Source organism: Stegodyphus dumicola, chromosome 9 (genome assembly GCF_044657685.1).
Source record: "Stegodyphus dumicola isolate Sdum_Otavi_A_Nest chromosome 9, ASM4465768v1".
Classification (NCBI taxonomy): Eukaryota; Metazoa; Arthropoda; class Arachnida; order Araneae; family Eresidae; genus Stegodyphus; species Stegodyphus dumicola.
This window is the reverse complement of record NC_140776.1, coordinates 117,732,575-117,751,629: the sequence shown is the minus strand read 5'-3', so window position 1 is coordinate 117,751,629 and position 19,055 is coordinate 117,732,575. Positions and strand designations below refer to the sequence as shown.

General features: G+C 35.8%; 1 protein-coding gene across 1 annotated transcript in view; it reads left to right on the top strand.

Moving 5' to 3' along the window:
* Positions 1 to 19,055, top strand: part of LOC118196459 (EF-hand calcium-binding domain-containing protein 4B-like) — a 129,446-nt gene that overhangs the window by 106,840 nt on the left and 3,551 nt on the right. The window contains exons 14-18 of the mRNA XM_085823977.1: positions 1,942 to 2,026; positions 8,327 to 8,447; positions 10,637 to 10,718; positions 14,203 to 14,317; positions 17,487 to 17,597. Coding sequence (XP_085680103.1) covers positions 1,942 to 2,026; positions 8,327 to 8,447; positions 10,637 to 10,718; positions 14,203 to 14,317; positions 17,487 to 17,597 — 514 coding nt within the window. The remainder of the gene's footprint in view (positions 1 to 1,941; positions 2,027 to 8,326; positions 8,448 to 10,636; positions 10,719 to 14,202; positions 14,318 to 17,486; positions 17,598 to 19,055) is intronic.

Genomic DNA, 19,055 nt, shown 5'->3' with positions numbered 1-19,055 from the left:
CCATCGCTTCTGCGTGCATTTAATCCACGAACCTATACCCACGTAACAATTTATTGACATACAATTATACAATACAAAATTTATACAATGCATTTTTCGTAATTTTTAATTTAATATTAATTTTCAATGCATAAGAGTAAAGCAATATTTAGTTCGACGTATCTAAAATTTTGAAAATTTTGAATTTTGAATTATTGTATTTACGGGATGCATCCAGTTTCTAAGGGCCCCTAACGTTTGTCTTGGTAATAGCAGCTCATAAAAATGCGATTAATTGTTTTATAATATGACCATTTCTTCAAGCTGGGTGAGACAGATGATAGAAACCATCCGGCTGTCAGACACCTCTTGATCTTGATCACCAAGTTTTGAACAAATATTTGAATGAAGCCCGAATTTTGAATTTAAAATATTTTTATTTATTTCGTGTTTTGTGCGAATTAAATGACATTTTGATTACCAAACTCGACGATTTAAAAACAATGTATTGCCATCGGAAAAGCGTAAAATATTTGTTTCGAATTCAATCAGAAAACTCGGCGATTTAAAAGTAGTGTGTTGCACAGCAGGAAAACATTACGTATTTGTTTGTATTCGCAACTTCATTGGAAAACTCAGCGATTGAACAGAAAGGTGTTGCCACGATTCGGAAACAAATATTATCTTCCCCGCACCAGTGTGTTGCCATTCCGAAAAGCGTAATATATTTAATTTTTCTTTCAGATTAAATTTGCCTGTTACTGCTGTACAAACTGAGTGATTATGAAGCAATGAACGCAGTTTTTCATCTGTACTATTATTACAATAATTACTAGCTGGACCCGTCGAATGGCACCAACTATGACTCATTAAAATTATATCTATATATATTATTAATAACTATTTTAGGAGGCTGACAGGCTAGTCATTTTTTATAATTACAAATACAAATTTACTGTAGTGTTCCTTAAAAATTTTAGAACTTTAAAAAGTTTGAGAAAATCTGCTCTAGGATAGCGATTCCCACCCTTATCTCGCATCGAGCCCTTTTAAAGGGCTATCGACCTCTTTAATATACAGCATAAGAATGATTCAAATACTTGCACAAAACTAATTTAAAGATACCAATTATATTAAGAAAATGAACCTAAGTTTTGAAAAATGGTTTATTGGATTTATGTTTAATTATTTTTTGAATTATTATTATTATACTTTTAATTTTACAAATATAAACAAATTTTCAGAAACAAAATCACAGATTATAATTGCAAGAAAATTCGATTATAATGAATGGGATGGCTATGTTTAATGTACAGTTACAATTTTTTCAATATTTGGCAAAACAAATAGCTTAACTAAATTTTTAAATCATCCCCGTTCAAAAATATTCAACCTGTTTCTTATTCTCCAATCCATTTTTTCGTTCTCCATACTTTTTTTGGTAGTGTTTTCGTGTGTTCTTGCGTATTTTTTTTTTTTTTTTTTTTTTTTTTTTTTTTTTTTTTTGTAGCGCACACTATATAAAAATTTATATAGTTAAAAACTATTATTGATTTTAAATATATATTAAATAATTTTAATTTACTCTTTTTTGAATTTATTTTACATTATATGCTTCCTTACTAATACAGCTTTATATCAATAAACAATTAATTATCAGTTTTATTTACTTATTTTATAATTAATTGGGCTTTTATTATGCCGATCAACTTCTAGTGCATACTCGGCTATCCACCTCCCATTCGACCCCTTGATCATCATTGACCCCTTTAAAGACCCCCTAGGAAATTTCATCGAACAATATTGGGAACCCATGCTGTAAAGTGATTACTATTTTCAAAAATACTTGGAGGATCCCGGATGTTGATCGCACTTCGTACATGAAGTATTAGTTTTTTCCTTCGTATGTTGACACTTAAGTCTTTAACGTACTGTTTTGAACAATTTATCCTTGAATTCCAGATCGAAGAGTAGAAGAAGTTCGCAAATGAGTCAGAGGTCTTCGAGCATCAGAAGGAAGTCTCTGAAAAAGAAGTCTATAGATCAGGTAATTATATAAACGTTTTGGAAGTACTTCAGAGATAACAAAACAAAAAAAAAATTGTACTCATATCTTATCGATTTTTGCTGTTGTACTTTAAGAAAATCATTGAAACAGTTCGACGATAAACAGTCTGTCAATGTTAAACATCTGATGTGAGCCCAATGTACCTTGGTTGTATGATCTATTATATGACACATTTTTTGCTGTGCTTCATTTAAACACATTTCCTCGAATTATTCTAACTTAATTAACCACTTCCTCTACGCAAATAGAAAATCATATTAAAATTGTATATTTGAAATTAAATTTGAAACAGATAAAATAAGTCAACTAGATGTTATAGGAAATACAATATACAAAATTTCAACGTTCTAATCGTTAATTATTAAAAAACGACTTACAGATATATAAACGTGCGATACATACGTAAAGACACCACAAAAAAATTCCAAATTTAAATGTATATTATGATCTGTTTTGGAAAAAGAAGCCCTTTATTCTGTTCGTACTTGTAGACATCTCGCTAAAAAACAAGATTCGGGATCGGGAAAATTTTCGAAGTTACAGTACCTCCTTTACTTCGAACAAGGAAATAAAAATGGCTATTCGACATATAAATGCATTCTTATTCTTAAACATAATTTTAAAAATGAACGGTAAATTTTACTGTAAAATCATCTTCAGCGATGGGTCTGTTTTCATGTTGACGGCTTCGTAAACCAGCAAAATTGCCGCATTTGGAATGACGAAAAGAGAGGGAAACGCATCCCGTATGTGTCACTTTTTGACTGGAGCCATCACTGGACCATTTTCTTCGAAGACAATCAATGGCAATCAATCAAACAACCTAATTTTTTGTGCCTCAGATACGTCATCTCGAACATATGTGTTCCCAACAGGATAGTGCCACATCACGTGAAACAAGGGTATTATTGCACGACACTTTCTTTGGTCGTGTAATTTCTCGTATAAGTGACTAGATCATGCGATTTAACGCTTTTGGACTTCACTCTATGGGGTTTTTTTAAAAGTCAAACATTTATGTCAACAAGCTAGCAACCAGCCAGATCTACAAGGAGTAGATTGGACGCTCTATCACTAAAACTTTACCTTAGTTATGGCAAACTGTAATTGAAAATTCCGTCAAAAGAATTCAAATGTGCCAGCAAAGCCAAGGAGGACATTTATCAGATTAATGTCATTCTGTACTTATTTCTCCCATGACTATTTTGTGATTAAATCGGAATTTCAATATTTTTTCAAAAAACAAATTAATTTAAATTTTTCGTGGTTGTTGGGACATGATTTCAATGATGATATGGTGAATAACAGATTCGACATTCTTTCTAGAGCGTGCAAAATCGCAAGCGCGGAGTCGTTGAGGCTAGAAAGGAAAAAATATTTGAAATTCAGTGTCCACATTACACGGTAGTCTTGCACCTTCGATATTATAATCAAAACCGGTTATAGCGAATCGGGCCTATAAGGAATCGCAAGATATAACGAATAAATGTTTTCGTCCCCTGCAATTTCCTTTAGATTTAGTATTATTTCACACAGCCATAGCGAACATCTAAACGCATAAAATCGTACATTAAGAACTTTGTGGACATCTTGAACTGTAGACGTTTTGTATATTTTAAACTTTTTTCCAGACTTTCAGCAACTTTTAAATGAAAAGTAATTATCCCTTATGTTCATCATGTACTAGAATAACGAAAAACACTTTTACGTTGCTGTTATTTTATCTTCACTTCCACCTTTCTCTATGTTTGAAACAAAAGATTTATGAAACGCAGCTGTAGCGCTAACTTATTGGAAAACCGGGACACACAATAAGCATAATTTAGAAGATCCTATTGTGTTGTACGGTTACTATTATTTATAATTTCAGTCTTTACTGGGACTTCTGTTTTCCGTTTTCCTGCCAGAATGCAAATTAGTTTGAGAGTATTTAAGCTGAGGTTTTCAGATCGTAAGACAGAGCGTATTTCTGGCTCTCGAGGCCATGTTACTAGGTTTCGCTAACTCTGATAAGAATGTTATTAGTCGGCTTTGCGTTACTGCTGCCGACATTTAAATTATTACGCAGTGAGAAGTTTTAGCCAACTTCGCGTTAAATAAATTTTGTAGTCTTTGATTTCTAGGCTTAGTTTAAATTTTAATTTACTGTTTCTTTAAGTTACATCTTCCTAAGTGGTGATTAATTTGTAAGCAGCAGATGTGCATTTTATGTTCAAGTTCTGATTTAATAAAAACCTTAGTTTAAATATCTTCGAGACTCTGCTGTTATTTCAGACACGGTAATAATTCGATTGACGTCTGTTAGGAATTTGAGTCTAGTCTACGCTACCAAAGGAAACCAAACACTGTAGTGTTACCCATTACCACTGATCCATTGATACAGAGAGCTTGGATCCATTCTTTGATTCCTTTCGAGTTCTTCGATCGAACTCTCAGACAGACTTTATTACAGACAACTCTAATTAATGATTTTTAATACAGTAAACCCACGTCAACACGAATCTCATAGGACCGAATAATCATGAGTTCGTGTATTACCATAAGTGCTATATTATGTAATGCATGTCATCATCGAAAACACTACAGTATTATGTTAATTACTATACCGTAACATGAAAAATGCACTCACGAATCATTTTTGGTGAAAAACTCCTGTATATTGCAATGTCGCAGACGGGAACGAAAATGCCTAGTAACTTCACAGCCAGTTGTACTCGTGGCAAAAATTAACGGTCATTTCGCACTTGCAGCGAGACGTTCTACGGTGTCCAAGGCGTGTAACATTTCCTGACGAGTGGGCGGGATGATATTGTCCTGCTCAGTTTCATCTGATGGCATTTCTTGCACCTCAGACACAACTACTTGTACTGGAGCACGCAGGGCAACATCGTCATTTGCACTAACAAAATCCTCAAAACTAACAAGAGATCACAACATCTTGTACACTATTCCAATTCTTCAGGTGAGGCAATATCGTTGTCACCATCTAACTCGTCAACAGGGTTAGCGTTTTTACGTCTTCAGGCTATGCTAAAAGAGTTCTGTATGTGTTGTGATGACACGGATTTTCAGCTATGGTTTTTATTGAATCAAACTGCGTTTCCTTTCAGCAGCACAAATTGCAGCTCTCGGGATTCGCTCGCGATAAGCCCTTTTCATAACTGAAATAACGCCATCCAAAGGTTGTAGACAACTTGTTGCATTTGGGAGGAAAATATCAATGGATAAATTTGCATTCGTTAAGTTCAGATTATATATGTTATGGGCTGAACATTTATGTTACTGGGCCAGTGTCATAAGAGGTTTTTTAGTTAAATGGATCGGAAAATTTCTGAGCGCAAACTCTAGTAAAGAAACGACCAAAACATTATATGAGGAACTTTAAAAAATTAGTGTTAAATGACAAAATCTAATGACGTAATGGACCAAAAACTAGTTCATAATTCATGCTAACTGAAATTCGCGTTAACCGATATAACTTATAATATCATATACATCGCTGCTGGGACAGAAATTTTGTTCATGTTAACTGAGTGTTCATTTTCATCGAGTTCGTGTTAAGGGGGGATTACTTTAATTGTAAGCCTTCCAGACGGTATAGTGGTTAAGAGAGCCTACTGCGCTACCGAAGGGCCCGGTTTCGAATCCTGGAGAAGGCGTAGATGTTTGTAAATGTATAGTGGCTTTGCAGCATATGGGCACTCTAAATATATGGCGAACCGAAAGTCCTCTCGTGTGGTTTGGTGTTAGGGAAGAGGGGTCGGTTTGAGGGGCAGCCCCCTCCCAGGGCGCTGCCCTTCAAAATTTGGGTGGAAGTAAAAGTTCAACGTCTTTGAGGCTCTTGCAAATCATTCTTCCATGAAATACAGGGGCAAGGCAACTTTAATTGTAAATTCATAATTTCAGATGGAAATGTGTCACTAGAGGAATGGGTATATACACCCTGACATTCATACTAAGTATTTTTTCCTGTAAAATTTTTTACGTCTGGTGGAATTGAGAAACAACGGAAAAGAAATTTAGAAATTGCGCTTAATAATAATTGTAATTAACTTTTAATATTTTTATTACTTGAAATTACTATTAGCATCTTTTGGGATATACGCCAATGCTAATCACTCTTTTTTGTCAGATTCATTAATAAATTTTTACTCTATTTTTTGAGTTGATTCATTTTTTTTTCTTACCAGATTGGGATATAGCAAAAACTTTCGATCCCTAAAAGTTCGTTATATTCATAGTGGGTTTTGATTGTAACTTTATTTAATACTTCGCAGTAGTTGAAGAGGTACTTTTTTTTTAACGCGGCGCCACTAAACCCAAAATATAAACATTGGCGAAAATCTAACTAGATTACTTCAACCCTAAAGATAATATAACTTAATGGGGAAAAATGATCTTGTAATAACAGTAATGCAACATATAACGTTTATTTAATATGTGCAGTAACGAAGCTGTGTACAGGCATTGATTCTGGTTATACTGCTTGTGTAGCTCTTCGCAAATTTTGATGTAAGATCCCTTCTTTTACTATTACTTAACCACTCGCGTGGAATTTCGGCTTGCCGGTACCAGAGTATGCCCATGATACACACATACATTTATAGGCATTCTTGCCTTCTCCGAGGTTAGAACCCCTGCCCACCGGTAAGGTATAATCCTACGAAATGTACAAGTTCGGCATCGCGCGCAGGCTTAGACCATCGCGCACATTAAATATGGCACAACTGTTTGTGATGTGATATGAACCAGTTACAGATTTGGCTCACATTGGTGACAAGCGCACTAACAGAAAAGCACCGTTAAATTATTTACTTGCTGCTGCGTACTTTTCTTCCATGAGGAATGCCCTAATGAGATATTGTACCTAAACGAGTCAATGTTCATACAGATGACGATTAATAAAATGCATTCCCAATGAGCAAAGCATTCTGAAATTCATGTCCACACCCAACCTATTGTGACGTCGTGGATGCTTCAGTTGTAAGGGAATTAACACTGGTATTGGTGATGCATCACTTTTTATTCACAGCAGCTACCACAGATACAACATTTAATTAGAAAACTTTAGTAGATATCCGAGCTGGTGACATGATCAGAGACGTTAACGAAGATGGCACTCGTCATCACTGGACGAATAAAGTCACCACACCTCAGCTCGCTGGCGGAGCTTGCCAACCCTCTCTCCGACAGGCGTCCGAAAAGAAGTCTCATCTCTTTACACATGCGGCATTACTCAGTTACGTCGTTGCCATTCACAGTTCTTTAAAATAGGTATTAAAAATAAATTATAGTCCTCGTAGTGTGAGGGATCGGCTAACGAAGTTCTCTCTAGTCGAGAGCATCATAGGTCTTTCTAGTAGAGAGTTCAGGAGCGTTCTTTATACTTTGTAAGTGGAAAAAGAGTGTCCGTGTGTTTGTTTTTCATACAAATATACAGTTTTATTCCGATCTTGATAAAATTTTCCCTTCAAAGGTCAGTTGAAGGTCAGTTGTGCAACTGACCTTGGAAGAGGATGATCCCTGTCTACGGTTTCGAAAATCCATTCTACAGGGTCCATATTCAGGGTGTTCATATTAGAACGGTACACTTTCGATACCCATTACTCATCTTAGGTTCACATCGCCATTGTGTCTTTCCCGCTATCAGTGGAAGTCATAGATGCTAAGCAGGGAATTCTTAATATTTTTTTACAAAAAATAAATATTAATATTTCTACATAGTTTCAATTTTGAAATCTCATCACCCACCCACAGGTTCACGTCGCCGTTCTTGCTTTCCCGCTACCAATTATTACTAAAACCATCATATGAAGCCATGCTCGTTTACTTTTGAAAAGAAAGTAAAGTAGAATTTAAGTGCTTTACTTATGAGTTTTTCGTGAATATTTCAAAAATTATGAAGAAACCGGCTAAAGTGGATGGTAACTTTCCTGAACAAAAGACATAACCGGTAACAAAAGCAAGTATCAGTTCTTACTAAAGCTATTAGATGGCACTATATTAGTTATCTCTTTAGAACTTTTCAGTACAACGTAGAACCTTCAGAGGGAACTTTAGATGAGCTCCTTGTCAGTTTTTCGCGAAAAACCGAAAACTCGCTTTTCGCGAAGTACATGGAAAATGGTATTTCGTAAAAGTTCCTATTCGTCTTCCTAAATGAAGCCTCTTCACTCTGAGGAGTAAAGTCCCAGTAGTGCAGGTATTTCAACTTATAACTAAATAAATTTGAAACTTTTTGAAGTGTCTTACTAATTGATGACCTTCTATTGTTGGCAGGGAGCAGCCCCTTCCAGAGTTTTCAAAGTGGTCTTCGTGGGCGACTCCGGAGTGGGAAAGACGAGCATTTTGCAGCGCTTCTGTCTAGACGACTTTAAACCAACCTTCAGCGCGACCATCGGTGAGTGTTGCAAAACATTTTAAAGAATATTCTTCATATTCTTAATTTTTTTGCTTATTATACCTTCAGATGTACAGGGCACCGATAAAAAATGTAAACAAGTTTAAACATTAAGGACGGTTGAATTCGTTTTGTTGACGTTGTTTTTACAAAATCAGTTGGTCTTTAGAATAATTAGAATACTTTCTGGTTATGCACACACGTACGAAATGTCGCCAACTCATTGGCGGCTTTAAAAATTGGCGAAAAGCACTTCTTTTCCTATCTTTACAGCTGAAGTTGTTAATCCCAATTCTTCTTCACAGAATTTCACTGATGTACATTCCTGCTGCCCAAGGCTGCCCAGTCTGTATAGTGGTTAGTAACGTTGTCTGTCATACTGATGGTCCTGGAGTCGAATCCGGGTCCGGAAAAGGTATGGATGTTTGTAAGTATATGATGTCTGTGCCGCAAGGGGGCATTCAAAATACACGTCGAGCCAAAACTTCTCTAGAGAGGCTGGTGGTAGGCTTATAAAGGGTTGGAGATCTTTGGGCGGTCTTCCGGGTGCTACTGAAGTGAAAGCTTAACACTTATGAAGGCTGAACGATATATATTGTATACCTATGAGAATGCACAGGTGTCTGCTTTGCTTCAAACTTTACCTCACATTATATGCTTTTACTCCAAAATAAGTAAAGCGTACAGCTGTTCCAAAGGAGCTACGACTGTCTTTAAACCGGTTTCCGAACCGCATTCTAGCATTCTGCTCCCATTTTTTTGACGTTGCATTTTCACAAAATTCAGCCGAGAGGCAAAGTCGCCAACGGCCGAACGGTAAAGTAGCTAAACACTAGTAATTCGACTGGGTTTGATTCCAGGCAAATGGGCTGGCTGCAAGGGTATTTTCGTAGTATTCTTGTTGTGTAACTTGGTTACGAGCCAGTTTCCTATAGGAAATCCTTCATGAAAGCCTCCCTGTCCTTAGGCGGATTCGTTACTGTTCTGACATCAACTTCAAAGACCAATAGTTTACTTTCTTGACGTCTTGGATCCTCAAAAAGAGGAATGAACATTTAATCACCGGTTATGATTTTGAAAATATCGAAGTTGTAGGGAATCCCATATTAATTAACCAGTTATTTATAATTTCAAACTTTACTAAAACTTCTCCTTTCGGTATTGCTCACCAGAATGCAAACAAGTCGCCATTATTTTACCTGAGGTTTTTATATTTTAAGAGAGAGTTTGTTTTCGGCTTCGCGTGCACGCTACGTGTGAATTTCCTGCCAACTCTGATAATTGTAATTATTCGGCTTTACGTTCTGTCGCTGCCGACACTTTCTGACCTCCAGTATAATAATGAGCCAGCTTCTAGTAATATTTAATTATGTAGTCCTTGGCTACAGTTAGACTTTTGATTTAAATTTCTATGTTCTATTTTAGTTGCATCACCACGAGTTATGACTTTCATTGCAGCCCAAGAGCCTACGTGTATGTTTTAAATTCTGCTTAAATAATAGGTTTATTTTAACCTTTTCACGACTTTGTTATTTGTTTCCGACATAGGGATAATTAGCTTCACTTCTTGGACTAAATAATAACGTTTACGAGATCAAGTGAAGTCCCACAAGGTATTCACCATCATTAAGCAATTTTAGAGTTCCTTGACCGGTTCTGACATGCTCGTATTTTGTGGTTCTGTTTCATTTATGCGAGACCGAATGAAGAACTAATATTTTTCACATCAGGAATAAATTTTTGTACAGCTGCAGATCCAATATTAAGTTTCTTCTGTATCATTTGATGGGCAGGGTAATTATCATTCATTTATATTTTTGTATAGCCGACACATTTTCCAGAACTACAGCTGTGTTTCATCCTTGAGAGAATTTATACATGTAATAAATAATTTTCTTTTCGTACAACAGATAAATTTAAAATGTTGCCACATATTAACGTCTGCGGACACAAAAGACTTCAAATTTACGTATCTAACAAATAGTTTTCTTTTAGCTCATATTGTCTGCCCCTGTCTAAAAAACATTTCTGAGATTATTTGATAAAATATATAGACTTCAAATTTACGTATCTAACAAATAGTTTTCTTTTAGCTCATATTGTCTGCCCCTGTCTAAAAAACATTTCTGAGATTATTTGATAAAATATATTTTCCAAATAACGTGATTTATGAATTGATTTTTTTCTAGGTGTAGATTTCCAGGTGAAAACCATCGAAGTAGAAGGAGAAAGGATTGCCCTTCAGCTCTGGGACACCGCAGGACAAGAAAGGTAAATGCTGTGCTATACATAGTTAGATAAACAATAATGAGATTTTTATAAATTAGTCTAACATAGGTGCTCTCAGGCACGGGGAATTTTGTACCTGGGGGGATTTTATGCTTTCGGGGGCAAATGTGACTAGCCTTTTGTTTATTTGTTAAATATTTAGTTTTAGTTATGAATATAGATAACTGGTTTTATTCAAGTTTTGGGTCTTTATCAATATTTTCTATACATTGTTAGTGTAGCTTTGTTTAATTTATAAAACACATTTAAAAATAATCTAAATGTAAATAAATATCTATGAACGTTTCGAGTTTTCGAAAGAGAAACGATCTTCTAGCAATAATGAAAGGAATTCGTGGGGCAAAACAAGTTGAGGACTGCCGGTCTCGAGAGTTCCATTAATGCAGCTAAACTCCGCAATAACGAAACCTCGGCTATAAGAAAGATCGCTTACGATCTCCCGGATATAACGATATATAATGAACTTTTATCCCTCTCCAATTTCCTATACTCTTAACTGTTATATTATAAGGCTATAACTAACTTTCAAATGTAAGAAAATCAGTATAATGACCTAGATGAATACTTTCCATTGAAATTTTTGTAGTTTTCGTATTTTTACCAGAATTTTTGCAAGTTTAAACGAAACAGTTGTAGAGACACTAGGATTTTTTGATGTCGGAGAGATGAAAAATTAACTATCGCCTTCGCCAGGAACCGAACCACGGACCTCTGAAATACCGGCTCAGTGGCTCTGAAATACCACTACACCACGAAGGCACGCTAGGAAGGCGGGAGAAATACCTTATATACTCCCCCTTTTAAAGGGCGACTGGGGTTTTTAGGGGACCCAATCGTCAAATCCTGGGTCAGGAGAATCTCATCCAACACCCTTTTAGAGACATTAGGCTTTTTGGAAGTCGGAGAGATGAAAAATTAGCAATCACCTTCGCCAGGAATCGAACCTTACCGAACCACGGATTGCTTTTTTTTTTTTTTTTTTTTTAAATGTTCAACTTTTCTCCGTGTTCTGAACAGACTGTGCAAAACGTGTGTGACACCCGATCTAGGAGAACGAGGATACGATAAGCAACTCATAGTACATTCTATGGCGTCTTTAGTACAGGGTGCTTATAAAATAACTTCCGCTATCTATGAAACCCTAGCGGCCTATCCACTCAACCAATCGAAATGAAATTCCAGATATTGTTATTTGAAAGTATGAGCTCAAAACTGTAATAATTTAACAAAGTACAGCTATCAGGGTTACATTGAAAACATTTCGAAATTTTTGAATGGCATCACCCACTTTTTCCTGTGCAAATTGATCAGCGCATTGAAAAACCATAAATGGCATTGGAACTATACACGTATGACGAAATTTTCTGGCATAAAACATTTGCAGAGAACATTGTAGAGGACCAATGACAATGCGAGAGAGGAGAGGAAAAAAACTTTCATTGGAATTGCATGCCATTTACTGTTTTTCAGTGCGCTGATCAATTTGCTCAGAGAAAGTGTGCTGCCATTCGAAAATTTCGAAATTTTTTGCCTCTTCCTTTACCGTGAGACCTTCATTGTTTCGAATCATCACAGTCTCCATCTCATACTTTCAAATAATCTGGAATTTCATTTCGATTTGCTGAGCAAATAAGCCGCTGGGGCTACATATATCGGGAAATGTTTTTAATTACCAACCTGTATATGTGAAAATTATTATGTTGTTATTGCTGTTGTGTTTTATCTCATTTGTCTGAGAGTAACATCAGAACAAGCCCACGAAACTCTTCGCGGCAAGGAGTAAAAGATTGGGCCTGTCGTTGGCAAGGGTCTTGAGCACCAGCCCCGGGTGACAGTACGATTTTGCTCAGTTCCAACCCCAGTTTAGATGGGAAGCATCCCGGAAGACGGGTCCAAGGGTCTCCTTTCCTACTATCAGCCCTTCGACTGGCCGCATCTCTAGAGTCGCCCCATGCCGCACAGACACTATACATTTACAAACATCCATGCCTTCCCCAGGATTCGAACCCGGGTCTTTTGATATGGCAGTCAGTATCGCTAACCACTATCCCGGCTGGGCGGTATATGTGAGCAGTAAACTAAAGAACGTAGTGAAGATGAATTTGATGGGATTATACTAGAATCGTAGAATTTGATGGCAACTGGAGTAGTATTGCAAGTCATATTATTATAGATCGCAGAATTTGATGGGAACCAAAGAAAACCTATTTCTTTGATTCTTATCAAATTATTTGACTGAGTTATCAGACAGAATTCTGTTCGAGGGTCGTATTATGATGAAAATTTTCGCTATTCCGGGGGAAGAGAAAGCAGCGAATCTTAAGAATTTGGGTTATACAATTGATTCGTTTTTAGGGAAAAGAAATGTATTATGCTTAGCTTTGTTTCTGTTGTTGTTTGAGTATACGAGTAAATGCTATTCATATTCTCTTCTACGAACAAACGTTTGCATCCGTAAGATTTTTTGAAAGACGTAGAATAAGCTTTATAAAAAGTTATTGAATGTTTCCTTCGCAGCTATACATATTGTTGCATGCTTACGGATTTGTAATAAATTGAAAGCACACAACACCGATGAAAGGCTGATAAAGTTTATTTTATCAAAAGAAACACTTCAGAGTTATGAAACTTTCCACATAAATACTTGTACATGTGTTCCCAGTATCACAGAGTCCAACCAGTAGTCACACTTCCAACTATTAAGAACGTTAAACACAACACAAGCAAATCGCATCTAAAAGGCGAACCTTCCAATACTCCGAAGTCTCTCTGAACTAGCAGCTCACAACAACAGTTGAGAGCAGATGCTCTCTCCGGCTTTATAAAAGTTTCACCCGGCTGCTGAGATATTTCTAGTACTTTCTACGTCTGGAAATTACTGGAAGGCATATAAGGGCCGGCTTGCGATTACAGCTACGCAGAACATCAATTACAGTTATTCAATAACTGTTACGCGGATACAGGAACCGGACCCAAAAGTCGTGAAGTTGGGCGGTTTTTGGCGATTTCTCTCCAAATTCGGGGACAAAAAAGTCGCCAAAACTGTTGCTAGTTTGACGATATCTCGACAAATTAGCGAGATAACCATTTACTCAATCTTAAAAGACTTTCCCCTGTATCCTTATTTTTCCGATACAGCATCCTCCTCCTAGATTTTTATGTTACATTATATAGGAAAAATATATAACACTTTTACATATAATGTTACTAAAATTATCCGTATATGTACAAAATTCGTAACAATATTATCTTAACTCCAGTTTTGCATCATACGCTATCGCAAAAAGGCAGATTTACATGCATGTTTAAATAAAGAGGAATACAGAATCTTCTAGAATTAAATCAATGCAATTCATAATAGTATATTCCTATCAATATGATTGTATTCGTATGATATTCATCCCAACTTATTTTCGCTGTTTAATCTTCCGTAATTTTTCTTACCTATTCCCTTTTTATTTTGAAGGTTTCGAAGTATGACACATCAGTATTTCCGTAAAGCGGATGGCATCATCGTGGTGTATGACGTAACTTCTGAGATTTCATTTAGGAATGTGAGGAATTGGATACATAATATTAAGGTATAAATTTCAGAACGTAATAATACTTCAATAAAGTTCTCTTAAAAATATAGTTTTCTTCATTTTAAATCGACTTCTGTTGAAAGAAGTTTAAACTATAGATTAAAAAATTATTTCCCTATACGATTTTCTAATATTATGAGTTATATATATTACTGTTTTATTTCTTTATTTGTCTATTATTGTATACTGTTTTATTTCTTTATTTGTCTATTATTGTATACTGTTTTATTCCTTTATTTGTCTATTATTGTCTTTATTTGTATATTATCAACCGCGTCTTGCCGCCCACCGTGGTTTTCTTTTGAGCCCACAAATGCGCATTGTGCTGATTGAATACACCATCCTTATTGAATGTGCCCTCAACAGTGAACAACACACAAGGTAGGAAATTTACATCTCGGACACTGTGCGAAACGCACACATGCAGGATGATCATCGAGGAGCGGTAACTGAATCCTTTGGCGATAAAAGACAGACTCGACGTTCAAATTACGCTGTATTCTGCAACGAGACACTCTTAAGTCAGAGGCAAAGGCACGTATGCTGATACTAGGATCAATATATCCTGGGCAGCCAACACACTTTCTTCCATAACAACTAAACAGCCTGTCTTTTCTAATCCTGCTACTCCTTAATGATCCGTACTCACACAAATTTCGATGCACACGTGCAAACACATTGTGATGCCTATCTGGGAAGCGTTCTCAATAAAGTTGTTCAGCGGCTTGTCCGTTGCCCTGAGCTATTACATACACTAAATGTATGTATGCAGCCTCACCTTTCATATACCGTTGCATGCTCCCAGCTAGCGGCTAGGTCGCTGGCTGCCCTCGTTTGTGAAACGACGGAGCCCTTTCCTTTGAGATAAAGGACACTCGTGTCCAGGTGGGCTGAAGGGAACTTCTAATTATTACAATTCTTACCGTTGCATGCTCTTCGTATACGGGCTCCCGCTCGAATGAGGACATCCTCACTTTCTCCAACACCACCTAGTGGCGTTCGATAACGTTTCCGGTCATCAGTTCTTGTGCAGTTCCACGGCCAAGTGGAAGACGGCAGTTCTCAGGATGCGCCCTACCTTCCCTAAAGGTTTGTCACTACATTTTTTAGACACCCTGTATGTATATATTTATAATTTTGAGTTCAGAAAGTATAATTTCATAAAAAAAATTACTGGTTCTGATTAGATATCTTTTAATTAGATTTATTGGTTCTGATTAGATATGATTTAAAAGTGCACTTTTATTTAAATGAGTCCGATGAAAAAGTAAAAAAAAGTATTTTTGAGAACTGCTTTTATTGCTTGATTTGTTACTTAGTAGCAGACAGATTAAATATGAAAGTTTTACAATTCGCTAAAAGAAATAAATACTTTATACAAAAACGTGTAGTCTCTAATTATTGAATGCATTAAGTTTCAAGTGTCCAGGTATTTCAAACGGTAACTAAGACCTACATAAAACTTCGATCAACGTAGGTAAAGAATGTTTAGTATGATTTCTGTAAAGCTGGATGACTGCATGTATAAGTAAATGTGTAAATGTTAATTTTAAAAGTGTCTAGGCAACCAAATTTGTAAAGCATGTTCTAATTACCCACTTGTCTTCCAATGCTACTTCATTGTCTCTCGCACCAATAAAACTTCGTCCGTACGAAGGCTTTGTTCTCACAAGGTTTTGCGGCTTAAATTTAATAAGATTCTCATAAGTTTTCTCATAAGATTTTGCGGCGCATAAGGCGTAAATTTCCTTTCAAGCCTGTGTAAGTTAAGGGACCACAAGCGCCGAACGGTGGTGCTGCTGAATACTAGTAGTTCGGTCCAGGGTTCAAATCCAGTGAACAGGCTGTTGCACGGTCTTTTTCGTGATTTTACCCATTTGTTACGCGTACACGAACCAGCTTTCCTTAAGTCCTCCACGAAGGTATCCTTTCCTTTACGCAGATAGCCGTCGAGTGCTTTGCCATGATCAAATAAGCCAAACCAAACCTGTGTAATACATTTTAAGCCGCAGTCAATCAACGAAGGTACGCTGCGTATGCATAAATGTGCAGCTAACTGAGTGAAACCGTTGACCGGACGTCAGTTCGTGTTTGCTTTGCTATAATTTGTCGGTTCTTACACTAAATTGGCATAAAGTCGAAAAGCAGAGGATCTCCGAACTTTTTAGCCTGTTCGCCATATTGGCTCTTTCACGAGGCTTTGAGACACAAGACCTAGTTTGTTCATCATACCATGGTGATGTGTGTTTGATGAATAGCAGGTACATGTTTTTAAACAAGGCAGCAAGATTTTTGCGGCTGGATCTATGACGCTGTGATATTACGCAGAGCCTTGTTTTGTACACTTTCATCCAGTTTCACCTAATATAAATTTTTAAACATCCGCAAAATTATTCTTGCCGCAGAAGAGATTTCTTCGGTTTGCAATGTATCGTTACTTTTAAGTGGATTTATCTCCTCGTCGTAACAATTAATCAGCGCATTTTGGTTACATTTTGATCAGGTGCAAACTTTCGCTCATAGATATTTCATATTTTGGGCAAGTTTTATATGATAAAACATCTCCAAAATTAAAATGAATTACATTATTTACAGAATGAAAATTAAGATTTAAACAAAATCGTTGCTTAAAATATTTACGAGCAAACCTAGAATACTACTATATAAATAGATAAAGATAACACACGAAATCTTTATTCTCTTAAACAGCACAATTAAAAAAAATTAATATAGTGTTAAGTCATTAAGTCATTGTAATTTTAGAAACGATTGTAATAACGTTTTCAATATTTTTTATAAAGCTCGTGCATGACAGACAACGTACTTATAGATTTGCTATTATACAAAATAATTAATGAGCTTGCTTAAATCTTATAAAATTACTTTAAAAAAACCTTTGCTGGGCGATATTCATTGCGCTCGCGGGCTCGATCCGACCCGCGGACCGTAATTTGAAGACCCCTGTTTTAGAGCATTTAAACAAAACCCTATAACCAATTTTCGTGACGTTTTAAGGTCTTGTTGCCTAGCAACGAAGTTCGACTTACTCCTCTTATGACCGAAAGCCTCATCTGATTTCTCATCATCGTTCAGTTTGGAAAACTATAATTTAAATGATCATTTCTTCTTAGTTTTATTACTTTATAATTTTGCAAATGTTTCACAGGAAGGAGCGGAAGAAGGTTCAGTTATTATGCTGATCGGAAACAAGACAGACTTGTGTGAATCCGAGGACGATAGAGTTATACGAACCAAGGATGGCACAAGAATGGCTGATGTAAAAATGAAATTTTGATTCTTGTTTATTTCAAATTTTGAAATCATAGCAACTAAGAGAATTTTTGAACTCCTGACTGAAATTTTTTAATTCTTATTTACCTTTCTTTTGAAGTTTTATTTATATGAGCACCCATTTAAGTTACGTTATGGTTATTTAAAACCCCATAGTTAAGGTATAGTCGTATCTCGGTATACGTTCGCTTTGAAATACGTTCTGTTTGGTAGCGAAAAGTTTTGTTTAGTATGCGATATTTGGAATACGACTCGATTTTGATAAATCTCGACTGCGCGGATTGTACTTGTTCACCTCTTTCAAGAGTTATACATGCTATGCAAGGTCCGTACAGTGCATCCTATGTACATATCTAGAGTTTCGCGGGAACCCAAGATATGCGTACGTACCGCGCCTTAACCAACGATGACATGAGTATCTGGGACTTGTCTATTGCATACCGAGAACGACGATACCTATGATTGTGAAAAACGAAGACGTTATTCAATACTATAACGCTGCAAATACGGTGAAATGGATTACCAAAGATCATATTACAAACGTGTTATTGTCAAGCAGATGAGATAAGTCACAATATAACATATTAACAAACGTTAGAATGTGTTGAGAAATTGCTTTTCATCTGGATAACAGAGAAAACATTTATGTACGGTATATATTGCACTTACACCATCCGTATTTTAGTATTAAACAGTGTTACGATAATAACTATAGAACTTTTTCCAAGTATGGATTTATTATTTTTCCTCTATTTCTTATTGGAAAATTCATTAGATGTACGTCTAGTTTGATATAAATCCAAGAATTCGAAACGAATTAATGACGTATACCGAGGTACCACTGAATTAGCAAATTACCTATTCTTATAGATAAAGTTTAAAAGCTTTTGTTTAGTTAATTAATGGCGTTTCACTAAGGACGGAATTTTGACATCGGATTTTAATCTACTGATAATTCACCGAGTTCAAATTTTCTACACATACTGTTGATCGATGACAAAGACTTGTGGTGAAACGATGGGTTCAAAATTTGATTTAGATTTATTTTTCAATTAATGCTTAACTGATTTTTCGCACATGTCTTCATTTGACAAATAAACTAAAAATATCATAATTTTATTGTTTAAACCATAGAATAGAGAGGGAAAATAATCTTTTAAGTTAACTTACATAAAAATTGTAACTTCATTTCCGAATTTTTGGCGAATTTTCGAAAATTGCTCGATTGTTTCGAATGCTTGACGTAATTATTGGGAGTAAAAGAGGGATTAGTCATTTTTGAAAAACGATTTTTTGATCTAATAGTTTGATTCATAACGTGTCATTGAGACTAAAGAGATAAAAATAAATAATAAATTATACAAATTGTTTTTAAAAAATAAGCTTTTATTTAAAACTCATAAAATAATTAATGAACTAAAAGGAAAAAATGATTTTTCTTATA